The sequence below is a fragment of the Muntiacus reevesi genome, chromosome 2 (assembly GCF_963930625.1).
Source record: "Muntiacus reevesi chromosome 2, mMunRee1.1, whole genome shotgun sequence".
Taxonomy (NCBI): Eukaryota; Metazoa; Chordata; class Mammalia; order Artiodactyla; family Cervidae; genus Muntiacus; species Muntiacus reevesi.
This window is the reverse complement of record NC_089250.1, coordinates 71,317,671-71,331,624: the sequence shown is the minus strand read 5'-3', so window position 1 is coordinate 71,331,624 and position 13,954 is coordinate 71,317,671. Positions and strand designations below refer to the sequence as shown.

The window sequence follows — 13,954 nt, the reverse complement described above, 5'->3', positions numbered from 1 at the left end:
CTAAATCATTATCAAACACTTAGCCATTCTGGAATCTTTCACCCCCAGACTTTTCCGCTCATTATTAAATGCCCTTACTGGTTAGCCACTGTTAGTTGGGTAGTCTGTAACTTTCATCCAAATTTACTCCTGATACCCTAGGTCAAGGGTCCCCAACTCCGTGTAAGGAAGCAAGCTGCACAGCAGGAGGTGAGTGGTGGAGCGCAACTGAGTGAAGCTTCATCTGGATTTGCAGCCGCTCCCCACCTCTTGCATTGCCACCTGAGCTCTGCTTCCTGTCAGATCAGCAGTGGCATTAGATTCTCATGGGAGCACACATCCTAAGCGAAAGTCAAGGCAGAATAGCCTGAGACTGCCACAGGTTAGAAGTAAAGGGAGTAATAAATGCAATATGCTCGAATCATTCTAAAACCATTCCCCTCACTCCCGGTCCCTGGAAAAAATGTCTTATATGAAACTGGTCCCTGGTGCCAAAACTGTTGGGGACCACTGCCCTAGGTCCCATATGTGTAAAGAAGTCCTTTATTTCCTCTTCACTTTGGAATGAATTTTGCTGGATATAGAATTCTTCTTTGACCATAGCTTTCTCTCAGCACTTGTACTATAGTTTATCAGCTTCTATTATTGTAGAGAAGTCAACTGTTACCAGGTTATCATTTTTCATGGGTAATCTTGGGCAATCTCTGCTGCAGTTCTTAAGACTTCCTCCTTATCCTTCACAATCTATAATTTTAGTACAACTAGCAGTCGATTTATTCGGCACTTCATAAACTTCTTCGATGTGAAGGCATATGTCTTTCTTCAAGTCTGGAAATTTCCTAGTATTACTTTTTTCCTGTCTCTTCCAACTGTCTTCTAGAGTTCCTATTGGACCTATAGTGGACCTTGTCAATCCATCCTGTCTCCCGAGTTTCCAACACTGCATTTCTGTCCTGCATTTTGTGATCAGTCTCATTTCTAGCTTTCAACTCACAAACTCTCTTTTCAGTTTATCCAGCTTACAGCTTTTGCAATTTATTGGGCCTTAGAACTTCAATTATTACAGTTTTCATTGTCAAGCCCTTCAACTGTTTCTTTTTCACGGGGCTGTCCATGTTCATAATTTTGTGTTTGTCTTTTAAGGATTGTATTCCCTCCTTTTATCTTTTTGAAAATTGTAAACAAACATGAAATTCCATTTCAGATTGCTCCATTATTTCTATTTCCTTGGGTGGGAATTTCCTATTTGTTACGTCTGTTGATTATTTAATGGCACTGGATTTCCTCGTATGGGTTTTACTTTGAAAGATTCTTTTCTACACAGTGCTCACTGTTCTTGAGCATTTCATGACATCATGATGGTTTCACGATTTCCTTAGCTCAGTCATCTAGGCTGTACAATTTAAGCTAGATCCTGCACTAGGATTTAGGGTTTTCAGTCCTCAAGACACCACACCTAAATACACTCCAGGCCCAGTTCCTATAGTCAGACTAGTCCCTCTTTTTCCCCAGGCCACAGGCAACTGATAGAAAAACTTCCTGCAGGAAGCCCAATCTCCCGACCACAACATGAAATGCTTTTCCCTCCTATTACTATGACAGCTATCTTTTCTATCCCTGGTCTATAGCTGGCTATGTATCCTTATATTTTAAAAACTAATTTTCATTCATTATTCTTATATATTTGAAATGGAAAAGAGAGGTTCCTGCATGCACTTACTGAGAAATCTTGACTAGAAAACCCTCCACACCTCGCTATGCTATCTTGACAGCCAAGAAAACTCCAAGAGCTCATATGAACAATTAAGACTCACAATTCCAGACTGCACTTAAGAGTACAATTTAGAAGGCTTCAGCAAGAACCACTTGCTGAAGGTAAGTCCAAGACCTGACTCTCTACAAAAAAAAACTACAGTGACTCAATGAATTTTAACTGGCAGAGAACAAAACAAATAATACCACAAAGGAGGTGCTTCACACAAGCTCTGCAAGGCAAGGGTCAGTGCAGAGGATTAGAAATTATACAGTATCTGAGGCCAAATTAACCAGGTATCAGTCTTAACCACATCACTCACTAATTACGAAACCATGGGCAAAATGTTTTTGCTCTTCTCCCCTCATTAAAAACCTAAATGAGTCCATGGGTAAAACTTTAAATATAATAGAAGGAAGAAAGGTGAAAGCTCTGATCAAAACACTTTCTGAGGGCTGTCCATCCATTCTGGTCTGGTGCTGTGGCCCTGCTCTGCCAAAGATCCACGATTTCCTCCAAACACAGAATGGCAGCAGTCTTGGGAATCCGACGCAATCCTCTAGCCAGGGCTCACTACACAAGGCCCAAGTCCACGCGAGTTCACAACCCATTCGTGTTCCAGAACCACGGCATGGTCTTCTGTGTTCAGGAAGGAAGTGCAGTTCAGGTCTTCCTTCAGGATTCTGCTGATTAAATGAAGCTTGTTCAGGCTCATTCCGTCAGGATGATAGAAATGCAAGCGCTTCTGGTAACATTTAAAACAACATGATGACAACATGCAAAGATCTGAAGCTTTGTTTTCTTTCTGGTGATAGATTTACAGGGACACTTCCAAGGTCCTTAAAGAAGACATCCACAGATCTAAAATGTAATTAAAATAATCATAATTAGCTTAGTTTCTCCTTACATTATATTTCTGATCACTCTCTATCTGCAGTTCTCTTTTGACATTCCTCAAACCCAATCCACCCAAACAGAGCTCCTTCAAGAACATCTAAATATACTTTAAGACTTAAGATTTAACTTTGTTTGGGCAAGGTAAGATCTGAAAAGTGCTTCGATTGATATATTTAAAAATAAAATAATAACTGCCATTTCCTGAGCCCTTACTAGGTGACAAGCACTGTACTACGTACTTCAGTCTCATTATCTCACGCAATACTCAATGTAATCCTATGAGGGAGATGTTAATATCCTCACTTCATAGCTGAGGCTTGTGAAGCTTCAAGATGTTCATCAACCAGAGTCTATGTTCTTACTACTGTAACACACTTTCATTAAAAATAAAACAAGTCAAAAATAAATAAATAAATAAAACAAGTCAGTTACATACCTAGTCAATTATGCCTACCACTCTTGATCTTATTTTAAGTATAACCTGTGAGCATGGTTAGATTAAGGGCCTTGCACTCACTACATAGAGGAAAATACAGAGGATATCACGCTAGAGTTGAAAATGGCCGGCCAAAGACATAGAGGGATTGGATTTTCTTTCCCCATACCTTTAAGGATGCCGAGTCAACTTGTAGTTTCAGATTCATCATGTACTTGTCTTTTCGTAGCACAGCTGTTGTCATCTTTTACTTCCCTTCTCTGCTTGATTTCTTGCTTGATTCCAAAGAGTATTTTTCCAACTTTCTAAAAGATGATGACTAACGTTTTTCACAAGGAGGTAATCCATGAAATTCTATTCCATGTAATCCAGGATTGGGTTTAGCATTTGTTATCTATATTAGGCATAAATAACTCCAAAATAAACTTATGATATATAAAAGCTGATTGTAAAGAACAAACACTAATTAGACAATAAACATTTTTATAAATTAACATTTCAGGTCTTCTCTTGAACCAGAATTACTTCCAAGAGATTTTACATAATGTACAAACACACCCACACATTTACATGCTTATTGATGTATAAACTACCTCTGAAAAATACATAAAAAACTGCTATACTGGTTGCTTCTGGGTGGCTGAGAGAGATAAGAGGCAGATTTTTTTCAGGCTATTTTTTATGCCTTTCAAAACTTGAATCACGTGACTTGATTACCTATTCAAAAATGAACAACGAAAACTTTGAAAGGGTGTCTGATATTTTAATGTCTTGGTCATTACAGAAAACAAAATAAATATACAAATATCAAAAGTATAAAAAATTATGATGTAACCTTTATTGTATCATGAAAGCCAATGATGGTCACTATCTATTACCAAATATCATACTACTTGTACTCTATAAACTCATTCACAAATCTGTGTTTCAAGAAGTCCTCCAGTTCCCAACCTAGGATCCTAGATCTCTTAGGAAGTTGTAAAGGTAGTGACAGTCCTTGATTTATTTTCTGTATTTCCCAAAGTGACTAACTAAAATGCTGGATTCCTTTTTTATTAAAAAAAAAAGAAAAGAAACAAGTTATTACATCTCTCTCAGAGGCTACGAACAGAAAATTAAAGTATGTCTGATTAATAACATTTCTTGAACAAAGTATAAACTAATTAGTGTTATCTGTTGAATAGATGTAATCATGCATACCACAGATTTTATGAAAGAAAACAACAGATGTCCATGGTACTGAAAAGATCAGGAATCACTAACTCTGTCTATCGAGTGATTGGGGGATGAGAGAAAGGGCATTTCAAGCCGTAAACTTACCTCCCACCCCACCCAGAGCAAGGCTGATGTGCAATATTTCCCTTTCTTTTCCTTAGCTTTACGAATTATTGCTTGAGAAAGCTTCATATTCTGCTGGTGTTGGGGCAAGAAAAAGACTTGAGATCTACTAGTTCACCTATGGAGAAGGCAATGGCACCCCACTCCAGTACTCTTGTCTGGAAAATCCCATGGATGGAGGAGCCTGATGGGCTGCAGTCCATGGGGTTGCTAAGAGTCGGACATGACTGAGCGACTGAACAACTGAGAGACTTCACTTTCATGCACCAGAGAAGGAAATGGCAACCCACTCCAGTGTCCTTGCCTGGAGAATCCCAGGGACGGGGGAGCCTGGTGGGCTGCCATCTGTGGGGTCGCAGAGAGTCGGACACGACTGAAGCGACTTGGCAGCAGTGCACCTACATTTTTCTGGGCACTCACCCTTCTCCAAGTTTTTCTAAGACATCAAACACTTCTTCTGGCTGTTTAGTTAAACTATCTTCATCCAACTTTTTCAGCTGCCTGTGAATGAAGAAATTTAAGCATAAAATAAAATTGTACTTACCAGCAACTTGCAAGAACACAAAACACATTATTTATTTTACAATTAGCATCTGAGGAATTTCTCTGCAAAGCCTATGCTGGTAAATGCCAATAAAGGCAAGCTAAAAGACCTTTAAGTGAAGCTGAAGGGCTGGTCTGTGGAAATGTTACTTGTGTCCTGGGTCACCTTCATGAGCAAAATCAGTACCGGAGGGTAAAGAGCTACCATGAGGCTGACTTCAGTTCCACAGGTGTAAGAATTTTCTAACAATAAAAGCTGCTCTGAAGTGGTTTAGACTGCAATTAAGAAGTCCCTAGATTCCCATCACTGGAGCATCTAGACAGAAAACGAGTTCTTGTGTAGGTGAAACGCAGTAGAGTAGATTTAAGTATTAGCTAGAGTCCATTTAAATCTTGAGATTCCGTCAACTAAGATGGCATAACTCTGTTCAGAAAAGATGCTTAATGCAAGCTTGGTAATGAACTGAAACATGGTCTTAGACCGGAGGTCAAGGAAGATGGAGAAGAATCTTGCTCTCCATTAGCAAGATTTTGGTACTTATTTTTGTTGAAACACAAGGATTCTATAAGGTATCACAGAAACAGAAAGTGGAGAGCACATGCTTAGATGTGATTAAAAGTGAAAAAAATAACCAGACAGCTGGAAGTTTCAAACAGTCTCACCAAGACTCCCTGGGGTGACTGTGTAGCTGACTATTCCCCAAAATCAAAGATTTTGCACACAACTTCCAGATAATTCAGATTTTTCTATGACAAACCATGATCAACACAGAGGTTATAAATTAGGCATAGGTTTTTTTTTTTAACTGAGAACTGTGAAAATTGTTAACAGTCTTAGATGAGCTGTCTGCTGAGGAGCATTTGTGTGCGTGCAAGTGTGTGTTCTACACCATGGTTTCCTGAAACTACAAAGGACAACAAAAAAAGGAGAGCTCAGGAAGTGGTGAAATATGGAAGCAGACCCCTGGAAATTTCTTTGTAAAGAAAAATGTTTAAACTAGCTGGACAATACCAGCTTTTACAAGGAAAGATGAACTAAAATACACAGGCACACAAATGTGTACCTTCCTAGAGAAAATGGCAAAACGGTAAGAGAAGCCAAAAAACCCCCACATACCTGAACACATCAAGTGTATCTTCCAGTAAACGCTGATTTCAAAAAGACAATCTCAACAGGATTTTATAAAATATCAAAGACTAGAGAAAGGGAGAACTGCTCTAGGTCAATAATTGCCATGACTTGAAAATTAACCAAAGAAACAACCACACTGACCTTTGAAAATCAAAAGGTCCTAAAAATTAAATTCCAATGACATCACAAAAACTCCCAGGTTCAAAACAAAAAGGGTTGAAGTGAAACTTCAATGTCAGAAGTGAAATTTCTATGAACCCAGAAATCAGAATGAACATCTCACAATGGGGATGGGGGGGCAGAAGTGGGTAAAGCATTGATTTATAACTGTATAAACAATGGACAATACCTCTTTTCTCAAGTATAAAGTTTTATAAACAGTTTATGTAAAGAAAGATCAGATGTGTCTCTTTGAAGTGGTGGCTTTGTGGTTTATAAAGAACAAAACTCACTATTTCAACTATTAGAAACACGGCGTAACAAAGGAAACCGCCACTGCCATGCGACAGCTGCAGGCCTCTGATAATACTCAGACAGACAAACTCTACATGAGTGTTCAGATGCTCCTTTAAAACAATCTAGGTGGGGTTCTGTTTGGGCGTAAAGGATCTTATCATCTCTGGTGCCTGAACCTAGAGGTGGTCTATAAGAACATTTGCTAAATGGACTAATGAATGCAATGATGAGAATCATAAACCTTTCTCAGTACTCTTCATGAGCTTTCAAAATTAAAAAGAAGTTCGCCCCGAGAAAGTATTACTGTGCTATCAACAAATAACAACTCTATGGAAAAACTTTTGACAAGGGACTCAATGATGTTTTCTACAAGAGTCTTCATGGAAGAAGCACTCTAAGCAAACAGCCCAACTCTGATGATTCAGCCCTTTCAACTGTACTTCCCCAGGTTCCAGGTAGTTTCAGTGCTTGCTCATAACTGAACAGGCCGAGCCAACACAGCCTCCAAGGACCAGATACCAGGGGATATTCCACTCCTAAGTCAGCTGCGTGGATGGTCAGTATCCCAGAAATGCACTCTACACACTCCACCACAGTATTAGTATCTAATGGCAACTCACTTCTTAAAATCATAAACTTCTAAAAAATAAACAGAAAGTGAAAAAACATAAAACTCCTATGCAATCTGTCAACCTTATCGTTATTCTCTTGTTGTTGATTGCTGTTTAGTCGCTAAGTCACGACCAACTGCTTTGCAACCCATGGACTGTAGCACGCCAGGCTCCTCCGTCCATGGGATTCTCCAGGCAAGAATACTGGAGTGGGTTGCCATTTCCTTCTCCAGGGGATCTTCCCGACCCAGGGATCAAATCCGACTCCTGCACTGGCAGGTGGGCTCTTTACCATCGTCATTCTCTTAGTCACACGCAAATATCAACCTCAGGAACACAAAGAGCATTTCCTACCTTGGGATTGCTTTCCCTTATTGGAAACACACATGCCATCTGAATCTCTGAAAAGACACCAGTACCTTTCCAAACACAAATAAGGATGTTCATGAAGTCATAACTCACTGGTCTGGCTAGCTCCCAAACCTCTTTCTCCCATCTTAGAACTTTTGTAAGGTCCATTTTATTTATATATACCTATTCTCTTCCCACACAGAATTCATTATGGGATACAACAAATATGTAAGATAAATGGATGGAGCTTTTCAATGAAAATAAAATTTATGTGCCCACCCTAATCTTCTCAAACTCATGTTAAAGTCTTAATGCTCAATACCTCAGAATGTGATTATATTTAGAGATGGGGCCTTTAAAGAGCTAATTAAGGTAAAAATGAGGTCATATGGGTGGGCCCTCATCCAACACGACTAGTGTCTTCGTAAGAGGAGATGAGGACATAGGTACAGAGGGAGGACCATGTGAAGACACGGGAAGGAGGCCATCTGCAAGCCAGGAAGTGAGGCCTCGAAAGAAACAACCCTGCTGATGCCTAGACCTCAGACTTCTAGCCTCCAGAACTGTGAGAAAATAAATTTCTGTTAACTCATGCCATCTGTGAGATCAACGTGGCAGTCCTAACAAACTAATATCACTGGTAGTAAAGTTAACTGGCTGAAAGACAGTTCACTAGCTACGATGAGCAGGAAAGCACCTGTCATTCAAGAATTCAACCCTGCGGAGGATGGGATGATTTCAGAGAACAGCATCATCGAAACATATACATTACCATATGTAAAACACATAACGGATGAAGCAGGGCACCCAAAGCTGGTGCTCTGTGACAACCTGAGAGGACAGGGTGGAGAGGGAGATAGGAGAGGACACTCCTATCTCCAGAATGTGTGTGTCCAGAATGGAGGGGACACATGGATACCTGTGGCCAATTCATACTGATGTACAGCAGAAACCATCACAATATTGTAATTATCCTCCAGTTAAAATAAATTTAAATATAAAAAAAAAGAATTCAACCCTGTAACACTTTTCTCTTGCACATTTAAAAAAATTTTTTAAATCCAAAAGGCACAGGAATGAGTGTGTCAAAAAAGGTTTACTTTTTTGCCCAAGATTATACAGCATAAAGTAAAAGCAGAAACAAAACTCAGATTCCTAATCCTCTCTTCAATTAAACCAGCGCGTCCGGGAGAGAACGAACATATTTCAGAAGGAAATATAACCAGTGTCCATTTATAATTGGATCTATGGTGCAACAGCAAATACCTACTAATATATACAAGACCCTGTGAAACAAGGGTACTCCCAGAGAGGAATCAGAGTGATACAGCTAAGAGCATGGACTTTGGACCAGACTGCCTGGATTAAAATCCCAGCTCTGTCACTTAGTAACTCCAACTTCTGGCCAATTGCTAACCTCTCTGGGCCTCAGTTTCATCACCTGTAAAACAGAGATACAGGTGAGAAGACTGCTATGATGGTCACACGAGTCAACAGTGAAGGTGAACCACATGAAACTAATATTTTTATACATCAAAAATGGTCAAATATCAGCAAATCCATAAGGTTCAATGAGAGACATGGAAAGCACTGAGAATAACGTCTGGCACCCAGTAAGTGCTAGATGGATGCAATAATCATTTTATTTCAGACTCAGCGCACTACAGTAGGGTGACAAACAAGTCTGTCCCAACCAGCTATTTGCCTTCTGCAGTGTTTGTGCACTTCAAACAAAGCCAAGGGCACAGGCCCAGCTGTGGAACCCTTCCCTTCACCTCTCCACTGCCCCGCACTCCCACACACTGAACACTTCCTACTTTAGAGCTCATTCTGCTACAGGAAGTCAGAGGGCTCTGTGAAATTGAAGCAAACTTCATGGCACCTCAAGCAGTACTCTCCATTTTTCTCCAGATGTGGCAGAGTGATTGAAAAACCCCAGGGGTCCACAGAGCAAATCACTGATACAACTGCAACCAACTCAGGAGGGCACACTATCTAGGATCGGCCACTCCCCCGATCTTGACTTAAAACAGTTCCAGGGAGCAGTAGGATTTGGAGCTGAAACAAAACAATAGAGACCTGAAAAAAGGGCACAGTGTGGCTGAGTCCAGTGAGCCTGACCCAGAGCAAAAAAAAAAAAAAAAAGGAAACACACAGGATTGTCTCTCAACTCTTCTGGGCCTCAATTTGCCCATCTTGAAAACAGTCTCTTATTTCTCTATCTACCTCCCAGTGCGGGAGTGAGGAAGATTAGGAAGATCCTGGATATTAGAGAGGAAAGATGCCATCATCTAGAGAGGGGACACTACCAAAAACATCTGAATCGCTGCCCTGCACGAAGCCTCCTTTACTAGACCTTCCACCTGGCACGGCACACCTTCAGCCTCAGGCAGCAAAGCTTCTCCCCTCAACAGACCCTCCCCACTGCACCTCTGGTGGGACTCCCTCCCTTAGCAAGTCTGCCCAGCTCTCCTCTCTGCTAGTTCCCGACCCACCCCTTAGCCAGACCCCCCTCGTAGGTCCTCATTTGGCTTAAGCATCCTCCCTGTCTCGGTGAGTCTCTTCCAGGACAGGCTTCACCCAGCGGCCCCCGCCCTCAGCAGGTGCTCTCCCTAACTTGTCTCCAGTCCCCCAGCGGCTGCCCTCCCCATCTGTCCCCCACCTTCCGCCAGGATGTCCGCCTCGGCAAGCGATCTCTCTAACCAGCCCCACGTTTACCCCCCGGGGCTGGACCCCCACCGGCCGGAGGTTCCCCCATTCAGCAGGTGCCCCTTCAGCCGGATCACCTCGCCCCGCAGGTCCGTCCCCTCCAAGGGGGCTCGCACGCCCGGGTCTCCCCTCCGCCGGTCCCCGTCTTTCCCTCCCTCCACCCCCTTCTTCTAAGCCAGCGGCCCCTCACCGGCGCGGCGGGTTCCTAAGCTGTACCGTCTCCATGGCGCTGCCGGCAGCCGCCCAGACCCGTTCACTGCTCCATCCTCCCCCGGGACCTCCTCGATCCCGCCCAGCAGACCCTCCCACACTTCCGCTTTCCGCCCCTACCGGAAGCCGCGTGCGGCGCGGGAGCGGGGCGGGGCCGCGAGGGCTGGCCCCCTGGTCACGTGGTGCGGACACAAGTCACGTGGTGCGCTGGGGCGCGGACCCGGAACCGCGGAAGCGTGGAGGCTCCTCCCGGAAATTTCAGTCAGGTCTGGAGATTTGGCGTTCTTGTCTGTCTGCGACACTTCGCCCAAGAAACTCGGTCTGAGACCCAAGAACTCATCTCTGCCTCGCGCCCTGCCCCCCTCCCGTTTCTCAGACACAGATACTGAGACTTCCTGCGAAGAACCGACTTAATAAAAAACTGTCAATTCTTAACCAGCCAAGTTTACACTGTTGCTGGGAAGCGCTGCTGCCGGTATCCCTGAAGCTATTTGTGGTTTTCTGCCGTTCTTCCGTGGTTGAATTCTTGCTCCAGGTGGACGGTGGAACGTGCTTAACGTCTCCTTGGATGTCACGGAGCATCAGCCTACAAACTGCCCCACCCTCGTAAGAGGCTTACCTTTGACTCAGCTTGTGGACATAAAAATAGCCAAGGTTTATTAAGCTCTTGGGGCCTCCCAGGTGGCGCTAGTGGTAAAGAACCCCGCCTGCCAGTGCAGGAGCCGAGAGAGACTCAGGTTACATCTCTGGGTGGAGAAGATCCTCTGAAGGAGCGAATGGCAACCCACTCCAGTAGCCCTGCCTGGAGAATCCCATGACCAGGGGAGCCCGGCAAGGTCCAATCCATAGGATCTCAAAGAGCTGGACACGACTGAAGCGATTTAGCACACATTAAGCCGAAGAATTGATGCTTTTGAACTGTGGTGTTGGAGAAGACTCTTGAGAGTCCCTTGGACTGCAAGGACATCCAACCAGTCCATCCTAGAGATCAGTCCTGGGTGTGCATTGGAAGGACTGATGCTGAAGCTGAAACTCCAGTAGTTTGGCCACCTCATGCAAAGAGTTGACTCATAGGAAAAGACCCTGATGCTGGGAGGGATTGGGGGCAGGAGGAGAAGGGCACGACAGAGGATGAGATGGCTGGATGGCATCACCGATTCGATGGACATGAGTTTGAGTAAACTCCAGGCGTTGGTGATGGACAGGGAGGCCTGGTGTGCTGAGATTCATGGGGTCGCAGAGTCGGACAGGAGTGAGCAACTGAACTGAACTGAAGCTCTTACCATGTTACTTGCCATTTTATGTTATCTCATTTAATCCTTCTATCAAGCGTGTAACTATCCTAGTCTTATCTATTATTTTCCACTGCTTATCATGTTCTTGGTACTCTACTACTAACTCAAAATGGCAACCCACTCCAGTATTCTTGCCTGGAGAATCCCATGGACAGAGGAGCCTGGCCGGCTACTGTCTGTGGGGTCACAAGAGTCGGACTCGACTTAGAGACTAAACTACTACTACTACTAACTCACTTAGTAGTTTTAAAACTGTTTATGTTAGGTAATATTACTCTCATAAGGCCAGAGAGGTGAGCTTACATAGCTAAAAATATAGGTTTGGGGACTTAAATCCAGATGGATAGAATTCCAGAGCCTGCACCACCAAACTGGACAACCACTTGGACCCTCTCATTGGGCATGAGAGTCAAAGCTGTGGCTCCACTCAGAACTCCAGTTCCAGCTATGGAAATTCATAAATCCTCAGCTGCTACCACCATCAATGAGTATTAAGAAAATAGAAAAATCCCAGCTTGCTTGTAGAGAAAGTTACTCAAAGCAGCCTCTGATATGCCATCTACAAAACTTTAACACCTGAGCAAACCACCTTTCAGGGTCACCAGGTATGGACCACCACGTGTTAAAATCAGAGTAATGGGGTCATTCTCCTGACACATGAGGAAAATATTTACTGAGAATCTACTAGGTGCTGGACACAATTCTAAGCTATCACTTAATCTTTAAAACATTACAACATAGGAGTTATCCTCATAATTCTGCTTCCTGGTGTCAGTCAGGGGCAGTCAGCATTTGGACAAATCTCTGTCCAAAATGGCTCACTCACAAGGCTGACAAGTTCCTGTGGGTTGTTGGCTGGGAGCCCACTTGGTGATCAGGGATTTGGGGTGGGGGTGGGGGTGTGGATTCCACTTTTCTTGAGCCTCACAGAATAAAGGCTGAGTTCCAAAGTATATTTCTGGAAAGAGGAGGAAGGTGTCACACCATTCTATGGCATAGAGTAGGCAGATACGTAATGTCATTTCCACTGTTGAAGGGGCAACTGAAAGACACTGGTGAATTAAAGCTGAGTGGACATGAGATTCCATCTCTTGTTAGGGGACTGACAAGGTTCTAGAAGAGCATGGAGAACTGGGAATATTGTTTCAGTCATTTGGAGAAAATACATCTTGCCACACATGTACTTGTCTGGCATACTACTTGTCTGGTGTAACACTTAGTATATATTCCATTTCAAACAGTAGAAGAAGACTCTAAATGGTGACTTAAGACATCATGCATTTGTTGGGCTGCACTCCTTATGTCTGCAGGCCTGTGTGTGCCAAGCTTCAAGACCAAAGAAAGAGCCCCAAATCAGCAACAGAGACATCAGTGGTTTAATAGATGGAGGATGTTACACATCTGAAGCAAGGTCCTGGGGTGACACCCTACCATGTGCGGTGCATGGCAGGCAGGACACACTGGCAGTCTTTGCTCCCCAGCTGGGAAACGGGGAATTATCAGTTATACAGGAATTGATCTCAGGTGGACTCATTAGTAACCAAGGAAACCAGCAAAGGGGCTAGCCATTCACCACCCCTTTGGTAAGCTGTGATTAGCTGGGGCTTGGGACAGGTACATAGGAAGGTCAGTCATGTAAGTAGGGTGTAGGTGAAGCAGGCTCTGTTTGGGCAGGGGATGTACAGAGAGTAAGAGAACAGCCATTTGAGTGGCCCAACCATATCACATTTCTTGTTTATTACTAAGAAGTCCAGGAGTCACTTGTAGGGTTGATTCACTGGCACAACAAGGCCAATTTCATCATTCCCCCCTGGCCCAGTTCAGCATGTTGGCTTTTCATTCTTGTGCTTATTGACCCAGATGCAAAATGGCTGCCAAAACTCCAGGTGTCATAGCCTTAACCCAACAGAAAAACATCAAAAAAGACTATTTGAAATTCTGTATCTCTTACCTGGGAAGGAAACCTTTCCCATAAGCACCCAGCACACATCCTTCTGTCTCATTGACTAGATCAGGGTCACATGCTCACTCCTTGCCCAATCATTGGTAAAAGAATGAGAGTATTATGATTGCTTTAGAGAAATCTTGATTCATTTTCTAGGCCGAGACAATCTCAGGCAAAATTATGAAAGTAAAGAATGGAGGTTGTTGAGTAGATAATCATGTGTGTGTGTGTGTGTGTGTGTGTGTGTTTGAGTGATCTGGTTTGCCCACCCCACTAAGTTTTCCTTCTTTGCTTTTGTA

At 43.3% G+C, this 13,954-nt stretch overlaps 1 protein-coding gene across 2 annotated transcripts in view; it reads right to left on the bottom strand.

Annotated features, from left to right (window-relative positions):
• Nucleotides 1-10,488, bottom strand: part of STK4 (serine/threonine kinase 4) — an 89,613-nt gene extending 79,125 nt beyond the window's left edge. The window contains exons 1-2 of one of the 2 annotated variants that reach the window (XM_065922062.1): nt 10,396-10,488; nt 4,824-4,904 (exon numbers count right to left, since the gene is read on the bottom strand). In XM_065922062.1, coding sequence (XP_065778134.1) covers nt 4,824-4,904; nt 10,396-10,430 — 116 coding nt within the window. In that variant the 5' untranslated portion in view covers nt 10,431-10,488. The remainder of the gene's footprint in view (nt 1-4,823; nt 4,905-10,395) is intronic. The other variant, XM_065922063.1, reaches the window with a different exon arrangement.
• Between the last annotated feature and the right edge of the window lie 3,466 nt (nt 10,489-13,954).